Source organism: Papaver somniferum, chromosome 2, assembly GCF_003573695.1.
Source record: "Papaver somniferum cultivar HN1 chromosome 2, ASM357369v1, whole genome shotgun sequence".
Taxonomy (NCBI): domain Eukaryota; kingdom Viridiplantae; phylum Streptophyta; class Magnoliopsida; order Ranunculales; family Papaveraceae; genus Papaver; species Papaver somniferum.
Window position 1 is genome coordinate 82,863,473 of NC_039359.1, and position 25,161 is coordinate 82,888,633.

General features: G+C 34.9%; 1 protein-coding gene across 1 annotated transcript; it reads right to left on the bottom strand.

Moving 5' to 3' along the window:
• Positions 1-592: 592 nt before the first annotated feature.
• Positions 593-2,198, bottom strand: LOC113351506. Its single transcript, XM_026595476.1, has 3 exons — positions 1,559-2,198; positions 1,357-1,417; positions 593-1,244 (listed from the first exon to the last, which is right to left on the bottom strand). Exons 1-3 carry the CDS (start codon positions 2,196-2,198, stop codon positions 593-595), a joined length of 1,353 nt encoding a protein of 450 aa, XP_026451261.1.
• Between the last annotated feature and the right edge of the window lie 22,963 nt (positions 2,199-25,161).

The window sequence follows — 25,161 nt, forward strand, 5'->3', positions numbered from 1 at the left end:
AAGGAATATATCCTCAACATATTAGCATCAAGTCCGTTACTGTTTGGAGCTTGATTTGAAAAAATATTATCACATATAAGATAGTGTATAAGTAGAACTATCCTTATTCTTAACGTTTCCGTGATGACAAGGCGATTGTTTTTTCTCTTGGAATTAGGTTGTCTTTAAGGAAGACAACCGACAGAATCCTGTTAATGACTTTCTCAGTAAGGGCTTGATACTTTGATGTACTTGTTCCAAGTAAAGAAGGATAAGAAAACATTTAAAAAAAAAGGAATATATGAAAATATCCCTAATGTCTAAAGGTTGAAGCTGAAGCAACTATTTCCAAAAGAAAAGTAACCACTAGAAATTTACTTAAAATGAATTAAATTTGAAGTTAAGGGACATAAAAACCATAAAAACCACAAAAGTATGTTGTTAAGTTTTGGATAAATGTGTCTTTATCCTAGGATCACATAAGGTCATCATACCTAACACAAACATAATGAAACACTAGAAATAAAGGAAATTCCAATATTGTTTTGGTGGAAGAACAACCTCAAATGTATTTTTATTTATTTATTTTTTTAGTCAAAGGCCTTCAGAAAGGCTAATGATCCCCCTCAATTGTTGGGATGAGCCAAACAGGAGGAACAGACCAGTATATAGAGGAATTGTTCTTCTTTGCCCATAGAGCAAGCTCATGAGATACAGAGTTACAAATACGCGGTTGAAAACTAAAAACACGAGCAACTAACTTAGAAGAGAAAAATTGAATGTCTTTGAAGATTGCATCCGTACGAGAGTCTCCATCAAACTTGCCATCAGAAAATTGGTCAATGAGAGATTTCACATCAATTTCAACTATGATGTGAGTGAACTGTTGCTCCAAGGCTTTCTTCAGGACTTCGCAGATGGCTCTGGCTTCAGCTTCTTCGGCAAAGTGAACTTCGAAAACTAAGGAGGCACAAAAGGTAGCTTTCTTTGCAAAATCACGCATCACATACTCTACACCATTTGCTCCAGAGATCACATTAAGTGCACCATCAGTATTACATTTGATCCAACTAAGAGAGGGGGGCATCCATTTATCACAAACACCAATAGACAACATAGGGGAGATAGTGATACTAGGTTTCCTAATAAGGAGCATAACTCTAGCTCTGGCTAGGACAGTGATACGGTTCTCAGATAGATTTTGAAAATGAAATTGTTTCTGCTGGTCCAGATGGACCACAGGATAGCAACAAACAGGCTTTGAGCTTCATCAGAAAGTTTAGAAACAGCATCAGTTAGCCAAAAAACGAGCCAATCAATGAATGATTTATTTTGGAAAAACTGGGTGTTGATGTTGAAATCAGAAATAAAACAAACCCTGCTAGCAAAGGGACAAAGGACCAAAGCATGCATAATGGATTCATGAGGATCAGAACACCTGGGGCAATCCACAGTCTGCATAGGCATTCTAGTAATCAAAATAGTTCTAGAAGGAAGGGAATTTCTAGCTGCTTTCCATAAAAAACTTGAATCCTGTATGGGATTCTAACTTTCCAGGTACGCATCCAAAAATTCTTACAGGGAGATGGCCTAAGGCCTCTGAGTCCCATATAGGCATATTTAGAGGTAAATTTGTCATTCTTTGAAAGATCCCAAGCCCTCCTATCAGGAGTGCAAAGCTGGATTAAGGTAATGGTAACAATATTCTGAATAGAAGCATTGTCAAAGTGGGTATTTAGTCTAGAAACATCCCAGTTTCTAGTAAGAGGATTAATAAAATAAGACACTTTAACATTAGGGTCAGGTGGTACAAGGAAGTTTGGTATAGCTGAACCCAAAGAAGGGATCCATTTATCACACCAAGGATCAAGAAATTTTTCATCCCCCATAATCCAAGAAATAAAAGGCTTAATCAGTTCTTTTATGGCATGCAAGCACCTCCAGGTCCAAGAGCACTCTCCAGTGCACTTAGCATTCAAGAAATCAGTTCTTGGGAAATACTTGGCCTTGAGAACAGTAGATAACAAGCAATCAGGATTTTCAATAATTCTCCAAGCATTCCTAGATAGCATGGCTAGGTTGTTTAGATCAGCCTTTCTAAAACCCAAACCTCCTTCTGCTTTGGGGGAGCAAAGAATGTCCCAACCAAGCAGATGAAGTTTCCTATCTTTTGGGTCTAAGGTTTCACCCCACCATAACTTACAGAGATGGGAATCCATCTGTTTACAGAGGTGTTTAGGAATAAGAAAGGAACCATTTGGAAAAGAGAAATAGCCTTGCCAATGTGCTTAATAAGGGTAGTTCTAGCAGCTTGGGATAAGAGCTTATGAAGTCATACTGTGATTTTGGCATCCACAGCCTGAAGAATTTCCATGTGAGTTTGGATTTTAGAAGCTTGAAAAACAGTAGGGGTTCCAAGATTTGGTTTGAATGTCTAAAATATTGGCCGAGAGAGCTTTCATATGTTCAGGGATTTTCCTACTAAACAAGATTCCAGATTTTTCAAAATTTATTTCTTGCCCAGAAGCCAAACAGTAATTTTGAAGGTAGTCTTTTATGACAAGAAAATTCTGGGCAATGGCTTTAGAAAACAAAAGAGAATCATCACCAAACAAAAGATGTGTCATTTCAGGAGCATCTTTACAGAACTTAATACCCTCTACAATACCCTTTTTCTGAAGATTATCAATGTAAGAGGATAGAGGTTCAGAGCATATAATGTAGAGGTAAGGAGAAAGGGGGTCACCCTGTCTTAGACCTCTTTCTGGTTTGAAGAAACCAGTAGGGATACCATTAAGGAGGACAGAGTGGGAAACAGTAGAGACACATTGATTTATAAGCTTCACCCAGTAGTGAGAAAGGCCCATTTTAGTCAGAACTTTCTTTAAGAAATACCATTCAAGCTTATCATAAGCCTTGGACATATCAAGTTTGATGGATGTTATACCTTCAGTTTTGTCATTGTGATTGACAGCATATATGGCTTCATTTGCTAGAAGAATATTATCTGAAATACTCCTCTTTGGTATGAAGGCACTTTGATTTTGGGATATTATAGTGTTCATAAAAGGTTTAAGTCTATTAGCAAGAGCTTTAGAGAGAATTTTGTAAATGAATTTGCAGAGCACAATGGGTCTGTACTGAGACACAAGTTCGGCTAAAGGGACTTTAGGGATAAGAGCAATATTAGTATGATTAAAAACCTTAGCAATATTCCCAGTTCTGAAGCAGGTTTGGGTCTTGTCAATGACAGCTTCCCCCACAATGTCCTAGTGTTTTTGATAAAAAAAAGTCCAGTAAAACCATCAGGTCCTGGTGCATTTTTTCCTCCCATTTGAAAAACAACATTCTTAATCTTCTCTGAGGAGAGAGTAACATTTAGAGAATCATTATCCTCATCAAAGAATTTGATGGGGAGGTCTGCCAGGATTTCCTCCTGAAATTGTTGAGGATGGGAGGAATAAAGGGTTTTGAAATAATCTATGAAAGAAGTTCCAATACTATCTCTATCAGTTAGAATAGTATCTTGGGAATTCTTTATCCAGCTAATGGCATTCCTTTTCCTCCTATATAGAGTGACTCTATGAAAATAGGGTGAATTTATGTCACCTTCATAAGCCAAACCTCTCTGGATTTGTCTTTCCAATACAATTCTTCTAAACTGTAGAGATACTCAAGTCTAGCTTTTAGTCTAGAGGTGGTATTGGTGTCAGAGGGATTGGAAACTTGAATCTCATCTAAGTCTTTTCTAACGGTAGATATATTAGTTTGAATATTACCAAAGAATATTTATTCCAGTCCCTTAGGCATTTCTTGGTGTTTAACAACTTGGCTTTGAGTTTATAGGCTGGGGAATCCACCATATTGACAGACCAAGAGTTGGCAATAATGTTCCTGCGGGTGGGATCCTCAATCCACATAGCCATGAAATGAAAGGGTCTAGACATACAAATATCCTAATAGTTAAATCCTATATGTATGGGGTAAAGATCAGAAGAATCCCTAAAAAGGTTATTAGCACAAAAATTGGGGCAAACATTTTAAAAACATCATCTTCTATTTTCTATCACTATACGTCGTTGTGGGGAAACCTAGAGCCCTATTTTCGTGATGGTACAATCTCCTTACATGGGGTAGCTTTTTCATGGCATAGCATGTTCCTTCTTTTCTGGTGAAAATATTTTTCATTCATTCACCACTTGTGGTGGAATCATTCCCCAAAATGATAAATACAATATCCTTACAAACCGGATTGTTTCATTTAGTGTCAAACAATATATTTCTTCCACAGTCAATTTTGAACAGTACAAGCTCCCTAGAGGGTCTAGACCTCCAATTACCCACTTTTAAGTTTATGAATAAACAGATGTGGACTTTGAGTCCCGTTCTTTTCCCATTAGGGTGTGGAAGAGCTAAAAATGCTATTGAAGCCCCCTATATTTATGGTTGCACCAAAAACATAAATAGTGGGAAAACAAAAATGTATTGTTGTCAATTGTCATTTGTCAACAACACAACAAAAGGACCAAGAAAATCAGGGTCACGCTAGTTATTGTGTTTTTCTAGTTAGGGTACTCTATACTAGTTTTAGAGTTTTACCCCTACATCTTTCTAACTACTCCATTGAACTTGGGCCAATTTAAGTTGACATCGTTTTGGAAACGAACAGAGTTAAAGTAATTCCATCTGCTTTTTTTCTTGAAGCGATCATAGCATTCATCTGCCTCCTTTCCCCTTGCTTCTCCATCACCATCGTCCTGATCATTTGATTCCACTTGTGTATAAGCAAAATAATCTATTTATTTATTTTCTTGGAGGGATGCATTTGAATTCAAGTCCTAAATGCAGATAGGGATGCTTATATAGCATATGTTAAAATTACCCTTCCTCCAAAACTAAACCTAAATTTGATAAGTATTCATAAATTAAAAAAAAAAAACCTAAAAATCTAAATTTATTACATTTTTCCTTTTGTTCTCCTCTATAATTCACCACCAAATCATGAATATGCTGAACGGCAAGAGGAAAATGATGAATATGGCTTGGAACTGATGAATTTCTGGCTAAACAAAAAAATACTGGATACCTAGATGTAAACAAAAAAAATATGCTAAACTAAAAAATATGACCAATAATTAATGGATACATAGATGTAAACAATAAATTACGGTTGGGAATTTATGAACTTCTATCCATATGATATTACTACATGTGAGAAATGATGAGCTCCCAGTTGTAAGGGACTCTAGAAAAACTTGGTTTCGTCATAATTTTTCTACACATAACTGGACTTTCCAGGCCATATAAATAATTTTTCATTGCAAGCTTTCTAACCGTAAAAGTAAAAAACTTTCTCTAATAGCTAGTCATAAGTAACTCTGGAGTAGCGATACGACTAGCTGACATATCCGTAAGAAAATAACAACCTAGATATGGATAGATTTTGGTGGTTACCGACATGGCCATAGGTTCCTTTACGGCTAGAAAATCATGAATTCCTAATCGAAAGTACTAGTTTATGGATGGCAGTTCATGAGTTCCCAACAGTAAATCGGTTACAGTTGTAAATTTGGGTGCTCTAAAATGTAAAAGAAAAAAGAACATTTTTAAACACTAATTGTAAATCAAATGTAACCTCCAATACTTAATTAGTTTAGCTAATTAAATTTACTAACACAAGTTCTCTATTTAATAGAGTATAGTTAGGTCCACCTATCTGAGCAGACATAGCGAGCTGGACTAGCCCCTCTACTAATCCAACCGTCATCCTATAAACAAGACTCATTCTTAACTCTACCTACAGAGGAAATTGGTGAAAATGGGGGATCAACCTTCCCTAGTGAGAATCGATCCCCTTATTTCCCGCTCACACTATGGACGAAATGGGGTACTTTTACCATTCTACTAGACGGGTGTTGGCCACAAACACAATTTAACAAGGCGTAGTTTAGCCATTATCACTAATAGTAGGTTGAATGACAAAGGTACGGGTACACCACGTTCTTTTCGTATCAGCCTATTACAGACACACCTTGTATAATCTTACAAAAATAATAACTAGTAAAATATTATTTCAACATGATGTAGGTTGGTATATAATATAAGTTCGAAAATGAACCAACTATGAGATTGAATACCAAGTGATCAAACATGTGGATTTTTGGTTAGGAATTTAAAGAAAACTATGAAACCTAGAAGATAACAATGCTGCAAATACTATGGAGGTTACACTTTTATTTGTATGAAAAGGTATATAAAATGGTAGTATTAACAAATATAAATAAGAGCGACACTCTCCATATAACGTTAGAATAAGCCAGCAAGTAGGAGTAAAAGGGAAAAGAAAATGCAACAGTGTATTATTGGTAACATGAAAAAACTAAGTTTCTGGATAGTTGCGTGCAAGTGGAACTACAACTCCACAAGCAAGCTAAGCATCCCAACAGAAAATACGATTAGTCCACAACTCAACTAACACAATCATCCTTTAACTTTCAAGATTCAAACCTAGCTGTGTCAGCTTGATTGAAGGGCTAACTCTTATCAACATACAACATTTAATAATGAAAAAGCCTAATGGCTTGGTACTTTGTGAAAACGTGGGGTACCAAAATACACCACCAACTTTTTTTTAGGTAATCTGTATGGACTAAACTCAAATACAATTATGGGAGTTACAACTTAATGAATCTCAATCAGGAATTATATGAAGAGCTTATATCTTTTTCTCTCACAACCAGAATGTAAACAGAGACAAGTCCGGGAACCTGATTATTCCATGAGAGTACTTGGACGATTCCAAAGATCAATATCCAAGATCAATCAAATTGTATCCAACAATTGCGATGGACTTATCTACTTGAATTGATTTACATACAACCTGTGATATTTCAATTATAAATATAAATAGTATAATGCGGAAAAAAAATAACACAGACACCAAAATTTTTGTTAACGAGGAAACCACCAATGCAGAAAAACCCGGGACCTAGTCCAGATTTGAACACCAAAGTGTATTAAGCCGCTACAGACTCTAGCCTACTATCAGAACTTTGGACTGGAATGTAGTTGAGACCGAATCTACCGTCACAACGATTCAGTTACAGACGCACTCCTTACGCCTCTTGAATCCTGCAAGACTCTGCGCAATTGATTCTCTTAGATGACGTCCTTTACATCCTAAGAGTTGCTTCAACTCAATTGAAGACTTTAAACCAATATGCCTCCCACCGACAATCCTATATGTGATTTTCGTTCTGATCAAAAATCAAGGTGAGGTAGGAAATCAATTGCAATAGATAAAGTCTAGCAAACCTCAAAATCCGGTGTTATGACTCCAGAAGAGCAGTCTATATTATTATTCACCTCACAAGTAGATAATTGTGGAATCACAAAGTCTGAGACGAAGAAACTTTGTGATTTCTAAATATCTTGCTTGTTGGAGCTAAAGGATCAACAATCAAAGCAAGATCAGGATACACGAACTATCATGATAAAGATAGTTGGACCTGGATTCACGAATCCCAAGGTGAAGTATTTTTATTCGCTAAACTTAAAAAGGTATAAAGAAGAGAACGAATCTAGATTCAAAGATCCCAGTTGTTTGGGGTTCTCCTTATATAGATTTTTAAGATCAAGGTTGGTTTATATTTAAGCTAAGGTAGATTTGGAATCAGGCAATCAATAATCACCATTAAATTAAAAACTTGACTTGAGATTAACATAAAAAAATATACATTCTGGTTAGGATGAACCGTAACCCAACCGTGTACAATGACTTGTTCATGAAAGCTTAGTTGAAACTAACCGATCGAATGATAAGCCTAACCATTTTCATATAACACTTTAAGACTTTAATCTTGAGTCCCAGTGTGATCAAACATGTCTAGATAGTCTTTTTACAGAGTTATTTAAATGTCGATTGTCTCATAGAAATAATTCGGATGCATTTGAAAATACTCGACAAGGTAAGTACGTGTATGGTATGCCTGTTCGTGAATATTTTTGTCATGGTACGTGTACCGGGTATGTATATCTTTAAGACAAAAGAGGGTTCAGGAATCCACAGATCTTTTCCGTTTTGCATAACGTACCTTTTCGGTTTAAAACCAACAAATCTTATTCGGTTTTCATAATAGGCATGCGTACCTTGTTGGTTCACGATTCAACAAACTTTTTATGGTATGGATACTGGGTATGCATACCAAAAAGTCGTTGCTAAACTATAGCTATGCCGGTACGTGTACTGGGTACATGTACTGTGGCTCTAGACTTATAACAGTTCTCCCAGTACGTGAACTGGTATGCATACTGTCATGTATCTAGATTTACATTAGTTCTATATCTCTCTAATAATCGATTTGAAACATTCCCGAATAACTTCAATGACACATATCACTGTTCCAATCCATTTTCAAATGATTAAATCTTGAATCTTAATTTAGGCCATAAACAATAAATTGTTCTTGACCAAATTCATCAAGTATGAACAAATGTTCTTAAGCTTAGCATATTTCGAGAACGATTAACAAGATAAACTTGACTCGAAATTTCTATTATGCATGTAGTGTCTAATTTAGTCATACGACATTGTGTCATAGATAGAAAGGTGAAAACTTGAGAAATAGGTGGTTCAGTCTTCACTTACCTTTTGTTGATGAAGTTCTCCAAAAACTTCAGTTGATCTTCTCCTTCAAACGGTAGAATGCAGTGATGTTTGGTGCTAAACTACACACTTATATCCTAATCTGAAACTTGACTAGAAATTAACATATAGTTTTGATCAACTAAATTTGACAACAAGCTTTAGATAGCAACACTTGTGAATTCGACCGAGCAATACTCTAACAATCTCCCTCTTTGTCAATTTTAGTTACAAAGCTATCAATACATATGGATTAAAAAAATAAAGCTTCAAAACTCTAATATCCACCATGCTTGATTTACTTGGTTCTTCAACTCCTTGAATTGTTCGTTACTTCAAGTTACAATGATTCTGAACGTGTTCAACTCAGCATCGTTGTTATTGAAGATCCGTAGCGATAACAACTTTGAAAACAGATATTCCCAATCGTCGTTATATAAAAATATAGTATTATTATCTTCTCCAAAGTTCAATTGCATCACAACTTTGAATTAATACTGCGGTGATATGTTTCTCATCCTTAGTCAATACTTATATCTTTCACATAATAGGTGAAACCTATAGATGTTGACTCAATCCCCCTTACATAATGATCAGTAAACCACATATATGTAGTGCGAAACTACTAATTAATTCTCACCTTTTTTGTCAATGAAAATTGGCAAAGATACGAAAATTATGGGATCGTAATGAATTCAAACAAAAGATACTTCAAGACTTAAAAGGAATACATATCAACTTTAGTTTAGATGATATCACAGAGTATAAAATACTTAACGCTCATCTAGGAGATTTAAGATACAAGCATCCCCTGTAAATTCCACATCCACTCTCCCCACAAAGATATAACAATTAAGCACAAGTTCAATTAAGAACTCTCCCCCATTTTATGTCATTCCCAAGAGAACAACATAAGTGACCTTGATTTAATGAAAAGAAGGATAATATTTTGTCGGACATTAACAAATCATATGGATTGTATCCTAAACATAGACATAGATGAATCTCAATGCGAGTTACGAATAATGAGACAATTCTAATCGATATGACTCAACACAAGATAATTTTACGGAGTTGATAATGCAGTAATTACACAAGAGTGTGACCACGAGTGGATCAATAATTGCAAAAAATTATCACAAAACTAGTTATATTTTTAGTTCAAAAAACTTAATAGATTTAACTTTAGAGCATATATGAGATATCAGTTCAATTCACAAAAAGTAAAGGACACATATATCTCATAAGACTTTGTAATACATTAAACCAATAATGATTAAATATTGCAAGTTCATCTTCCAAAAAACCCTAGAATTTAAATAAATAAATCTAAAAACATGCAAGATGAAAATCATTGTAAATAGCTTGTGTACTCACAATATTTGCTATACAAAACCCTAGTTAACCTTCTTGAACACAAGAATAAATTCTCATAAGAATTTTCCTAGAACATAGACGAGGACAAAAATAATTTAGATTTTTCTATACTCTTCATTGGCATTGAGAACCTTGAATTTGTCATCAAATGTATCCACAAACTGTTCAGAGAAAATATCCTCATTGAGAAGATCACGAACATGAGATTTCATGAGAACAAGGTCAGTAGAAACCTTTTTCAACTCAGTTCGTAACATGTCTAGACCTTTTAGTGTTTCAACAAGTTCCAGCTTTGATTCCTCAAATTATTCAAGAAAATCATAAACAACATTAGCAGAGATCATCTCTTCAAGCAAACAACAATTCGCACCAGGAAGATCTTCAGATGATTCAACCACTTCGTCATCAAACAGAGTTCTATTCATCTTTTCTCTTGTTTCAATACCATCGCAAAAAGATTCTTCCATGTTTTCAAGGTTTCGAGACATAGAAGACATGCTTGGTTGCGTAACTCCTTGGATGAGAATTTCTCAACACAAGTTAGGGTATATAAACAAGTTTTGTAAAAAGGTATTCTATGGCTAGAGGGTCGGTTCGTGACCTTTCCTAGAAAATAGGGTTTTTTATATGGAAACTCGAAAATAGGTAATTACCTAGGGGACACAAACCAACGTCCTTAAATTGTTTTAAAATAAGGACTTTTTTCAGAGAGAAAAATGAATCTTTGGAGAGCACAAAATATTTTTAAGTACTGCAATTTTCTACCTTTTTCTATGATATATATACATATATATTCCTTCTTGAATATAAAATAATTCTTAGCTCAATAAACAAATGAGTTTAGAGAACAAGAGTATTAATATTCATGAAAAAATAATGAATGCTTATCTTTTCTGGAGCCTGGCTCAACAGGAAATTTTAGCAATCTTGTCAGATAGGGATGATCATAGAGATATGTAAAGGTTGCAATATAAAAAATATTATAGCTTATCACTCAAAGAACTATTTGACAAATAGTACACCTGTTACACAACAATTCCTTATCCAGTAGGATTTTTATGGGTAAGGTTCCAAGACTTGTGACTAGTTTACACAAGGGTGAGCCGAACTCTCATCAGAGAGACTATGATGACGTTTACCCTTGTTTTTACCTCTTCCTTTTGCTGAGAAAATTCTTTTTGGACACGAAAAGTGATCATAAAAATTATTGTCATCATGGAAAGAGACAAGATTAAAATCCTTGCCTGGGGATGATTGTCTGGAAGACGATGACAGTTTATCAATAAGATCTTTATATCCTGTGATGATCAAATTCATGTTAGCTTGTTGAATCGTCTCATTGATGAAAACATCAATTTTCTCAGGAGGCGTATGAGTATCCTTACGAACCCATATTTGTGACGGACTTTCTAAGTTCTTCTTTAACCGATTTTGCATATTACCTTTTTGACTTGTTCGAATATTCGTGGACCATGCAGAACTGACATTCTTAGAAGCGAATTTTCTTGAATGTGTTTTCACCCCAAGTGGTTTAGACATCCGAATATCAATCACAATCTAAGGTGTTTTGGAGTCAGCCAAATTGATGGTCTTCCAACCTCAGTTTACACTTTCTTTCAACATGTCCTTTAGTGTTACAATAGAAGCGCACTTTGTGAGTTTCAATGAAATCAGAATAGGTAGTTTTATCATACTCGTTTTGTGAAGAACTCTTCCTCCTTAGAGATACAATATTTTCTTGGTCAGAGAAATTTAATTGATCGTCTCTTGACAAAGTACTAGTACTTTTTTTATCAGTTTATGAGTGCGGTTTTGTTAGCTTATCATGAACACTGGTTTTCTTATTTTTTCTAACTAATCTCCCTTTTCAGAAGCTATGTTCATGGAAGTTTCTTTAGATTTTCTATCGCAACATGGATTAGTGTTCTTACTCAATAATCGTTCGATCTAAGGCATTATCTTTAAGTTTATCCTCGAGTGAAATAATTTTCAATTTCACTTCGGCATGTTCTTCAAGAAGAATCCTTGTTCTAGAATGATGTTCAGAAATTATACCGATGAGATTATTGACTTTTTGTTTCAGCTGATTGACCTTAGAATACTGAAATCCTACACGTTTTGAAATTTAATTATTTTCTTTGCCTGCTTCCCATTCTACTTCTGAGTCAGACTCATTAATAGGATAATAGGGATAAGACTTATCAATATTCAACTGTTTTACGGGAACAGAGTGTTCGCCTATATGAGAGTTTGAAAATTCAGACTCTTTTACATAATCCATAACAACCGTTTTTTTAAACTGGTGGGAAGTTTATCAGGGATTTCGTCTCTGTCCGTATAGTCAGATTGCTTCAAACACAGACTTATTAGGTCTTTCGCGTATTTGCCTGCTCTGATACCAATTGAAAACGCGGGGGTACAAAATACACCAGTAACTTTTTCTTAGGAAACCTGTATGGACAAAACTCAAATACAATTCCGAGAGTTACAACTTAATGAATCTCAATCAGGAATTATATGAAGAGCTTATATCTCTTTCTCTCACAATCAGAATGTAAACAAAGAAAAGTCCGTGAACCTAATTATTTTGTGAGAGTACTTGGACGATTATAAAGATCAATATCCAATATCAGTAGAGTCGTATCCAACAATTGCGATGGACCTATTTACTTGAATTAATTTACGTACAACCTGTGATATTTCAATTATAAAGATAAACAATATAATGCGGAAAAAGAAATAACACAGACACTAGAAATTTTGTTAACGAGGAAACCGCGAATACAGAAAAACCCCGGAACATAGTCCGAATTTAAACACTAGACTGTATTAAGTCGCTACAGACTCTAGCCTACTATCCGAACTTCGGATTGGAATGTAGTTGAAAAAGCGGGGGTTCTAACAACCTCACCCAATATTTCATTTAGGCAATCTGTATGGACTAACTCCAACATAATTCTGAGAGAACCAACTAATAAAGCAAGCTCAATCAAGAAATATATCCAAGAGATATATCTTTGTTTCAAATGTAATCATCAAATCAAACAGATAGAAATCCGCGAGCCTGATTATTCTGTGAAATAACTTGAACAGTACCAAAGACCAATGTTCAAGTGTCAATCAATTTATATCAACAACCAAAGGTTGGATTATCTAATTTATTGAACTACACACAATCTGTGATATTTAAATTATATAAACAAATATAATGCGGAAAATAAATAACACAGACACCAGAAATTTTGTTAACGGGGAAACCGCAAATGCAGAAAAACCCCGGGACCTAGTCCAGCTTTGAACACCACACTGTATTAAGACGCTACATACACTAGCCTACTACCAATGAACTTCAGACTTGTATGTGGTTGAGCCCTAATAAATCTCACACTGATCAAGGTACAGTTGCGCTCCTTACGTCTCTTAACCCCAGCAAAATTCTACGCACTTGATTCCCGAACTCACCCACAACTAACAGTTTCTACGACCCAAAGTCGAAGACTTGATAAAAAAATGTGTCTCACACAGAAAAGTCTATTGAGATAGATAAATATGTCTCGCATAGAAATACCTATAAGTTTTGTTCCGTCTTTTGATAAATCAAGGTGCACAGGAACCAATTAATAAACCAGACTTATATTCTTGAAGAACAGCCTATTATTATCAATCACCTCACAATAATCTTAATCGTATAGAAAAGAAACAAGATATTGTATGGAATCACAAATGATAAGACGAAGATGTTTGTGACTACTTTTTATCTTGCCTATCGGAGAAATAAAACTCGAGAAAATCTTAGAGAAGATAGTACTTAATACGATAGAAACCGGCAAGATCGTAACACACAACTACAGAGAAAATAGTTGGGTCTGGCTTCACAATCCCAATGAAGTCTTCAAGTCGTTAACCTATAGGGTTTTGGAAAAAACCTAAGGTTAAAGGAGAATCGACTCTAGTCGCAACTAGTATCACACAGGAGATGTGGGGATTAGGTTTCCCAATTGCTAGAGTTCTCCCTTATATAGTTTTCAAATCAGGGTTTGCAATCAATGTTACCTTGGTAACAAAGCATTCAATATTCACCGTTATATGAAAACCTGATTAGAATCAAGCTAATATCTTTCAACCGTTAGATCGAACTTATCTTGTTACACATAAATGAAATGTACCTTCATTTAGACATGAGTAACCGTACCTAAACGTGTACACCTTGTTGGCTCTACAATAGTTAACCGAAGTTAGCCATATGAATACTTTCATATCAACCTTATTCATCTTAACCACAACTAGTTCAAATGACTCAAATGAAACTAGTTATAGAGTTGTTCAATTTTTTATATTCTCATAGAAGTATATAAGACACAATTGAAACAAAATTGGTTTGATTCACTCGAATCGATTCATAAAAATTATAGCCACGGTTTGCAAAAGATTGCATTCCTAATTTCATTAAAGTATTGGTTCATGACATAACCGATTTTAGAACATAACTCACTCAAGTATGCAAACAGGTACGCATGCTTAAGTAGCCGGACTTGGACTGTGTTCGACAGTACGAAAATGGGTACGCATACTGTCACACATACAAACATCAGTTGAAATCAATATGCGTACAAGTACGCATACAAAAGTTCTCGGACTTCAACTGAGTTCGCCAGTACGCATACCAAGTATCCCGGACTTCACCTGTCCTTGCCAGTATGCATACGTGTGTGCATACTACACCGGTCTTGGATCAACATATATGCAAGTACGCATACTATGTCTATAATCCAATTAAGGTTAAGTGTTCTAAACTCCATTTCAATCATTGAAACATTCTTAGAAGACGAAAATAGTTGTCTCCCACAAACTATTAGCTTCAAAGCAATTTTCAAGTGATCAAATGATCAATACGAAACATTCCGGGTTTACATCAAATGACTGTCTTACACAAATCATGTAAGATGTTACCAGGCGATTTTCACATGATCATCTTTTGAGTTTCGTCAAGAGTATAAGATGAACTTGGTTAAAGCAAAAGCTTACCAACACATATTTCGAGAAATATGTAAGCGAGTTAAACTCAGCTCGAAATATCAAATGTGTATAATCGAAGTCTATATAGCTATGCGACTTTTGTCTCAAATAGGAGATAGAGTAGATAGACTATTGAATGATAGATGAGTTCAAGTCTCCACATACATTTTTTTGATGAAGTTCCATAAGCTCCCCTTAGTAGTTCTTCGTCTTCAATCGATGAACTCCGTGAAGTATAATGCTCAACTACACCTACTATCCTAATCCGAGACTTAACTATAAGTAGACTAGAAATCAAGACTTATATTTTTGGAAAATAAACTTTACAAACAAGCTTGAGATAGTAACGCTTGCGAGTTCGACCGAGTGCTCTAACAGTAGTTGGGACCGAATATACCGTCACAGCGATTCAGTTACAGTCGCGCTCCTTATGCCTCTTGAATCCCGCAAGACTCCGCGCAATTGATTCCTTTAAATGACTTCCTTTACAGCCTAAGAGTTTCTTCAACTCAATTGAAGACTTTAAACTAATCTGTCTCTCACAGATAAGCTTATATGTGATTTCCGTTCAGATCAAATATCTAGGTGAGGTAGGAAATCAATTTTAATAGACAAAGTCTAGCAAACCTCAATATTCGGTCTTATGAATCCCTAAGAGCATCCTAGATTAGTATTCACCTCAAAAGTAAATACTTGTGGAATCACAAAGTCTGAGATGAAGAAAATTTGTGATTTCTATATATCTTTCTTGTTGGACATAAAGTCTCAACAATCAAAGCAATATCAGGATACACGAACTATCAATATAAAGATAGTTAGACCTGGCTTCAAGAATCCCTAGGTGAAGTCTTTTTAATCGTTAAACCTAAAAAGTTTTAAAGGAGATGATGATTCGAGTTTACAACTAGGATACACAAGAATAATATCATATTTGAGCTAAGGTACCTTTGGAATCAAGCAATCACGAACCACAATTGTTTGAGGTTCTCCTTATATAGACTTTCATGATTAAGGTTGCTTTATATTTAAGCTAAGGTAGCTTTGGAATCAAGAAATCAATAATCATCTTAGATGAAAAACTTTACTTAAGATTAACACAACAAAACATACACTCTGGTTAGGATGAACCGTAACCGAACCGTGTACAATAACTTGTTCATGAAAGGTTAACCGATACTAGCTGATCTAACAATAAGCTTAACCATTTTCATACAACACTTTTAAGACTTTAATATTGAGTCACAAAGTGATCAAACATGTCTAGATAATGTTGAGAGGTTTTCAAATGACGATCATCTCATAGAAATAATTCTGATGCATCTGAAAATATTCGACAGGGTAAGTACGTGTATTGTATGCCTATTCGTGCATATTTTTGTCATGGTACATGTATCGGGTATTTATATCCTTAAGACAAAACGGGTTCATGAATCCACAGACCTTTTTTTATTTGCATACTGGGTATGCGTACCTTTTCGGTTTAGAAACCAACAGATCTTTTACGGTTTGCATACTAGGTATGGTACCTTTCTGGTTCACGAGTCAACAAACTTTTACGGTTTGCATACTACGTCAGTATGTGTACTAGGTACATGTACTGCGGCTACAGACTTATAACAGTTCTCCCAGTATGTGAACTGGTATGCATACTGTCATATATCTAGATTTACTTAGTTCTATATCTCTCTAATAATCTATTTGAAACATTCCCGAATAATATCAATGAAACATATCACCGTTCCAGAATATTTTCAAATAATTAAATCTTGAATCATAATTTAGGTCATAAACAATAATTTGTTCTTAACCAAATTCATCAAGTATGAACAAATGTTCTTAAGCTTAGCATATCTAGAACGATTAACAAGATAAACTTGACACCAAATTTCCATGATGCATGTAGTCTCTAATTTAGTCATACGACATTGTTTCATAGATAGAAAGGTGAAAAATTAATAAATAGGTGGTTCAGTCTTCACTTACCTTTTATTGATGAAGTTCTCCAAAATCTTCGGTTGATCTTCGCCTTCAAACGGTAGAACGCAGTGATGTATGGTATTCAACTACACACTTCTATCATAATCTAAGACTTGACTAAATGTAGACTAGAAATCAAGATATATTTTTGACCAACTAAATTGGACAACAAGCTTGAGATAGCAACATCTGTGAGTTCGACCGAGAAATGCTCTAACACTTTGCGCCAAATGGTTTGGCCTAAAAATTTGTGTTGTTAGATATTATAATCTACTAGATATTTTTTGCCTAACAGTTTGGCATGAAAGTGTGGAGCATTCAGATCACCAGAATATATATTAATCTGATGGTTTGCATTTTAAGCGCCAAATGATTTGGCATAAAAGTAAAAATTTCTTTTTGCTCCCGACTGTTTGGAACCTCTAAGTTGATTCAAGATCATGTTTAAGCGTTTGACTCATATCTTGAATCTAGGGATTGTACCACGATTTTTCCTTGAAAATTGAAAACTGAACTATGATAAGAGTTAGTCTTATCAAGGATATGCCAAGACTTCCTGCTTCTTTTATTATTTCAGGCACCTATACAAGAATAAACGTAAACCAGAATCATTGGTAAAAGACATTGTTCAAAGTTCCAAATCATAACATAAGTTGTTTAACTTATATTTTTCAATGCTCATCGATGTCAATTCATCTATAAAGTAAATTTTCATGGTTCTTCACAAATAAAAATATTTGCCAAGCTATGTGGATAGACAAATAAGTTTTTTCATTATAAGTAATCAATAAAAAATATATGTTAAAATAACCTAACACGTGTTTGGTAAGACTCTTATCCATATGTGTTTGATATGACATATTTAGTGAGACCTTTATTATCTAATAAATATATGTTTAGTGTATTCCTTATCTTAGAACCAAAAAATATGATAGAAGGAGTACAGAGCGGCAACTCAATTAACCCTTGGTTTCTCTCCACCGCAAGGCAACAACTCTGTTGAACAGTAGAACAAGTGCCAATATCCGTAAATGTGCAAATTTGGACATTTAACTCATTTTTCTTTTCAAATAAAGAATACAAGAAAAGGGGAAAAAATGGGATTATATCAAGAATTATGTACAAAAAAGTATGAAAATATGCTTTGGTGTAAAGTGAATTCGCGTATAAAAATTCAAAAAAGAGTCGACATGGTCCAGGTTATTATCCGTACAGTATTTCCAAAGTAGTTAGATGGTACTTTTTTTTTTTAAATAAAAAGAATCTGTGAGCCGAAAACAACATTGTTGTTACAATAATTGAAAAACTCATAGTAAGAAAGGAATTGCCCTAACTGGTTAACCTTATTTGTTAACTTGTTATAATTGTTGTTTTTATATGTTCTCTTATCTTGATGCAATATTTTCATGGGTGGAGTATTTAATAATACCTATAAGTGTATATAGATATTCATATACTAAAATTGGTTGAAAGTGAAAACACGGGGGTATAACAACCACACCCAATATTTCCTTCGGAAATCTGTATGGACTAAACTCCGATATAATTCTTGGAGCACCAACTTAAAGGTGAGACTCAATCAATAAAGATATCAAAGAGTTCTATCTATTTCTCAATACAATCAGTAAATCAACTAGATATAAATCCGTGAGACTGATTGATACGAGAATAGCCCGGATGGTACCAAAGACCAATGACCGAGTGTCAATCAAGTTCTATAAAAAAAAAGGTCGGTTTTATCAACTGATTGAACTACGCACAACCTGTGATATTTCAATTATATAAACAAATACAATGCGGAAAAGAAATAACACATATACCAGAAATTTTGTTAACGAGGAAACTGCAAATGCAGAAAAACCCCAGGACCTAGTCCATATTTGAACACCACAATGTATTAAGCCGCTACAGACTCTAGCCTACTACAAGTTAACTTCGGACTGGAATGTATCTTAGACCTAACCAAGTCCCACACGATTAAGGTACATTCGCGTTCCTTACGCCTCTTGAATCCCTGCAGGATTCTGCGCACGTGATTCCCTTAGATGATCTCACCCACAACTAAGAGTTGCTAAAACCCAAAGTCGAAGACTTATGAAAAAATCTGTCTCCCACAGATATGTATATTCTGGTTTTGTTTCCGTATTTAGATAAATCAAGGTGAACCGGAAACTCAACTAATAATCCGTTCTTATACTCCCGAAGATAAGCCTAAAAATATTAGTCACCTCACAGTAACCTAACTGATAAATAGAAGAAGTTATTGCGGAATCACAAGAGTCTGAGACGAAGAACTGTTATGATTACTTTCTATATCTTACATATCGGATATGATTCTCGAGTAAATCTTAGAGAAGAGAAACCTCAATATGATAGAACAAGTAAGATCGTAATACACAACTACTGAGAAAATAGTTGAATCTGGCTTCACGAATCCCAAATGAAGTCTTCGAGTCGTTAACCTAATAATGATTTTGGAAAACCTAGGTTAAAGGAGAACCGACTCTAGTTGTCAACTAGGAAACACGAGCGTGTCGGGATTAGATTTCCCAGATATTAGTGTTCTCCCTTATATAATCTTTCAGTTCAGGAATGCTTACAATCAAATCTAAAAAAGCTTAGTAACAAAGCAATTGATATTCACCATCAGATGAACTCTCGATTTAAGATTCAAGCTAAGTCTGCTTAGAAATTAAGCAATCAATATCCACCATTAGATGGTATTAGCTTGATAGACACAAATGAAATGTACCTATAATTAAATATGTATGAATCGTACCCAAACGTGTATATCATGTTGGCTCAATAATAGTTAACCGAGGTTAGCCACATTAACACTTATAACTTAGCCACATTCATCTAACACTTCTAGATCAAATGTGATGATCAATCAATCATGATAAATAATCAAATGAATCTAAATGTGTTTCAAGAGAGTTATTCAAATGTCACTATCTCATAGAAATATATATGAACTATTTGAAACAAAATCGGTTTGGTTTGTAATTGTACAAAGTACTTATACAAGAACCAATTCATGAACATAATGCCACGGTTTGCAAAACAAGTTTGCATACCTTATTTCATTAAAGTTCCAGGGACTTTAGTTTGCAAACGAACCTGAGTGCATGAGTATGTATTTCATACTTACCGATTTTAGAACCTAACCACCGTGTTTGCAAACAGAGCACACGAACAACAGTTCCGGACTTTGCCTTACCATGACGTTCGCAAACAGAGTACGCAAACAACAGTTCTGTACTTCAGCCTTGCCTAGCCGTTCGCAAACAGAGTACGCGAACAACAGCTCGGACCTTTTCACAGGTAAACCCGTTCGCAAACAAGAGTTTCAGACTTGAACTAGAACTTCACAGTGCACATACAAAGTATAAATACTATGTTATATCCAGGCATCGGTAGTCGTTCTAAACTTTCATTTAATCATTCAAACATCCTTAGAAGACAACAATGGTAATCTTACACATATCACTAGATTCAAGTAATTTTCAAGTGATTAATCGATCAATACGAAACTTCCCAAGTTAACAAAAAATGATTGTCTCACACAAATCATGTAACATGTTCAAGGTAATTTCCACATAACCATCTTGACTTAATATTTAGTTTTCAACAACAAGTTATTTACAACTAAACTTGTCAAGTAGATGATGAACTTTAGCTAAAGCTAAAAGCTTCCAACACGTATTTAGATAAATAGATAAACGAGATAAACTGGGCTCGAAATTTCAATTGTGTATAAGCTAGTTGAGTATTGAACATTCACCGAATTAAGCCGTTAAACTGTCTCTCCTACCATGCAACTTGCGTCAGGTTTAGTTGAGACATAATATACTAGCACTAAGTTACCCCTTTCGTCATTATCCTCGCGTCTACAACAATTCGTAAGCAAAAACCAACATAATCTTAATTACGCTTATAAACTGAATTTTAAATTCCTCTACCAAATATTGGATGTGGTTCAGTTTTGGGGTTGGATATGGATGCATTTTTGAAAATCCAATTAATATTGGGTTGGATCCGGGTGCGAGTCTAGAAATCCATTGGACACCGGCCCGTACCCGCTAGGTTAAAGATAAGTGAGACAATATAGCCAATATATAGGAATGTTTTTGTGTCTTACAAAATATATAAGTGTTAATGTTTTATTTCCTAACCCAATTCGCAAGCATCAACCAACATAATCTTGTTCCAATTTACAGATTTAAGATCGGTTTCTCTTTAAAAGAAATGAAATCCATTTTATTAAGTGTTAATGTTTTATTTTCTAACATGTTTTCTACTTTTTTCTTAAAAAAATGGAGTCCATGGATTTACCCGCATTCAATCCGCCCATTCGTCGATCCGCGCGTGTCAAACCCGCGGGTGATGGACTAGACGTACATAGGTTCTATGACTGCTTATAATGTAATTGTTGTTTTGTTTAATCTAGTCCTAGGAAGCACTGACACGTACATGACATGACATGACACAGACACCGAGACCGTCAAAATTCAAGATCATCAGGGTACGGATGCGACCATATATATATATATATAAGTAAATAATTTTTATTGAGAACCATCGTGTGGCCTGATGGTTCGAACCTTGGACTTTGTAATTGCGCGTAGTATTTAGGGGCCACAACTAATCACTGTACTAACCCATCAATTTTTTTTGTATACTAAAAATAATAGTGTTATGGTATATCAAATACATTAATTATGGAGGTACTGTACTAACCCATCAAATAAAAAATTATTATTTTTATACACTAAAAATAATAGTGTTATGATATATCAAATACATTAATCACGGAAATACATGAAAAAAACGTATATCATGTCCGTATCCTAAAAGCATCATATGTCCGATGTATGTCTCATGCGGACACGGCACCAATACCGATGTGTCGGTGCTTCAAATCTAACCATACCTAGTTGTGACTTGTGAGAGTCTCCAAGAGCCCATTAATTTCACAAAAGCTCAACTCAAACTGGAAGAGTGAGCCCAATGAATCATTTGCAATTGGCTTTAGGTTGGAAAATATTGCACTGCCACTGGGTGCTTGGATTAGTCTTGTTTAATAATAAGTCAACGAGGTCATGCTTAGAACTTATTAATTTCAATTCAAAGTTTAACTTGATTTTTGGCTCTGACGAAGAAACTAAAAACTGTCCTTGATGTCCTTGTGGGTGGATGCACCAACTTGCAGTGCCATTATGGATATTAATTTAGCTCCGTTACTATTTCAATTGGAAAAATTTCGTCTTAGCATTTCCACGAACATGCTCAATAGACTTAATTAAACAAAACAACAATTTACATTACAAGCAGTCATAGACGTGTATGGAGTACAGATTACGGCGATAGTAAGAATCTCATTTTAATTTCGTATCAGTTCAAGCTTCCGGTCATTTCTCATCGATAACCAGGTTACCTAGCACACACTCTCCTGATTTTCTTTTGATTGGAGCAAACTGTTTTCCTTAAACCCTTTGCATCAGTAGTAAATTTTTTATTATTCCGGGAAAGAAAAAAGAGACCAACTTATGTTGTTAATTAGTCTGTGCTCTCATGAGACAAGATTAGGCCTGTCAATGGATACCGATTAGCCGACATCCGATACCGATAATCCGTTAGCCGTTACTGCTACCATCCGACATAGCGGTAAACGGATATCCGATACCGATAAGCTAACGGATAATCCCTTCTTAACGTAACGGTAGTGGAACCGTGTATTTCCGTTAGGTTTAGTTCCGTTATCCGGAAACATGCGTACTGCACGTGTAAATTCTTATACATTATGTTTGGTTTATCTCATTCTTCATCTTCACTTCAGTTTTATCGACACAACAGAGAAGTCAGAGAGAAAAAGAGAGAAACTAGGGATGTTGAATCAAGCATCGTCTTCTCTGCCTTAGAAATCATCATCTTCTCTGTGTGATTACTGATTAGAAACTAGGGTTCTCTTCTTCAATTTCCTTTGAGTTTAATTTCAATCTTCGGGTCTGAGATTTTCAATTTAGGGTTCACAATTTCAGATTTGTGAAATTAATCATGTCCCAAAGCGAAAGAGGAGCAAATTGTGAATGTTTGATGTCCTTTCAACCAAATTTGCTGGGATTAAGTATCCCACAACAAATTTGTATTATAATGGGGTTCAAGAAGTTAATAGATGCATTAAGCTCTGGGAATCAAGTGAGCATGAGTATATCAGAGACATGGCCAAGAATATGAGGATGAAATTTGATAGCTACTGGAAAGAAAGTAACACTTTGATGGGAATTGGAGTTGTTTTGGATCCTAGGTACAAAGCTAAATGGGTGGAGTTTGTTATGAAGAGAATATATGGTGTGGAACAGTCACTATAACAAATTTGAGCTTGAACTCAATGCTCTTTTCTGTGCTTATGAAACTAACACTACAGCTCCAGATTACTTTGATACTGGAATGCATTCAACTGCAATTGAGAGCTCTGCAGGTACAACAACATCATATGAATTTGGTTATGATGATTTCATTATGGAAAACAGTATGTTTGAGGTTGAGAAGTCAGAATTGGAGACATACTTAGCAGAACCAGTTCTTCCTAAAGGCACAGCCACTGAAGAAATGAGGTTTGATATCTTAAGTTGGTGGAAGAATCATGCTCCTAAGTACCCAATTCTCTCAAGGATTGCAAGAGATGTATTGGCAGTTCCAGTGACAAGTGTAGCATCAGAATCTATGTTTAGTATTGGTGGCAGAGTTCTCACATCTCACAGGAGTTCATTAGCTCCAGATCTTGTTGAAGCTTTGCTTTGTTTGGGTGATTGGCTGCCAGATCTCACTCTAGTGACAGTGATAGTTGTGTTACAGGTACATCTTAATATTATTTTTTTTTTGCAATTTATTGGCTTGTTGCACTGACAATGACATTGCCAGCTTAAAATGTCTAACACTTTTGATTTTTCTTTCAAAATACAGAAGTTCAGAACTAAGGAGTAAGGTAAATGCATTTGCAGATGCAGTTGGCACTTGGGACTTGGCAGAGGAGAATCTGGAGATGGAGGAGGAATGCATTTGCAGTTGTTGACTCAAATGGAGATGGAGATGTCTTTTTTTTTGCAAAAAAAACATGAAGATTATGAACTTGTTTTCTTGTGTGGCATGAACATCTGTATCTGTATGTCTTTTTTTGGTGTGGCATGAATTTAGAACCTGTTTTGTTGGATTTTAAAACTGTTATGTGTACTTGTTGGATTTTAAAACGGCAGAACCTATTTCCGTTACGTTAGCATCCATTGACAGCCCTACACAAGATATCATTTATCTTCCGATTCTATCTCGTTTTATGTTTAAATGCTTCCGATGGTTATGCCTGAGTATTACTGCTGTTTGAAAATAGATATTGATTAGAAGATAGTTATCTTGTAATAAGTATGGTTAAGGATTGACTAGTTGTGATTCTCTGAGCGTTTCCTTTGGAAAGTCGATGGAAATTAACTATACTGCTAAGTACTTCTCGAAGTGGCAGCGACTTGAAAATTTATTTATTTTTTTAAGCAAGTCAACTTCTTCCATCTACTATTCGTAGTGCGGATGGAGCACTTGGTCGAAGCCGGATCAAGTTTTGTTTGGCAAATACATTGATGACTCCAACAAATATGAAAAGGAGAAAAGGGCAGATAATTTTTAATCTTATCATATTGCGTATGTTTGTTTTGTTTTCTTTTCTTTTTCTGAAGTGCAAGTCAAAGTGGGGTATTTACGTTCTTAGAAACCGTCTATTACTTCGGTTTCAAAATAATAGATTAATTTCATGTATAAATTGCATCAGAGAGAATATTTTTACTTAAAAATAATCGTAGAATGTCTGTTTCTTGCATAAAATACCAAAAAATTTAATTTTGCCATAAATCGATATTTTTAAAGTCAGAAAAGATAAAATTGCCAAACTCTCGACTTATTTATAGGCCGAATTTCTAATTTCTTTAAGAAAATAGAAATTGTTCTCAAAACATATAAATAGTGATTCACGCTCTTTCTATCGTTCATCCTAAATTAGTAGGGAAGACTGTAGAATATTCCATAACAGTTTTATAGCATGTAAAATATTCCATAACAGTCTGGATCAGACTCAGATAAACCATTTTTTTTGAGTCAGATTTGATTCGTGATCTGGATCA

Bases quoted from the DNA above. Each gene is read 5' to 3' on its own strand.
- LOC113351506 (XM_026595476.1), bottom strand. From the start codon at position 2,198: ATGGATTCCCATCTCTGTAAGTTATGGTGGGGTGAAACCTTAGACCCA. The intron at 1,418-1,558 runs GTAAGAATTTTT...GGATTGCCCCAG, and splicing joins AGGCCTTAGGCCATCTCCCT to GTGTTCTGATCCTCATGAAT. The intron at 1,245-1,356 runs GTTTGTTTTATT...TTTCTGATGAAG, and splicing joins TTTGTCCCTTTGCTAGCAGG to CTCAAAGCCTGTTTGTTGCT.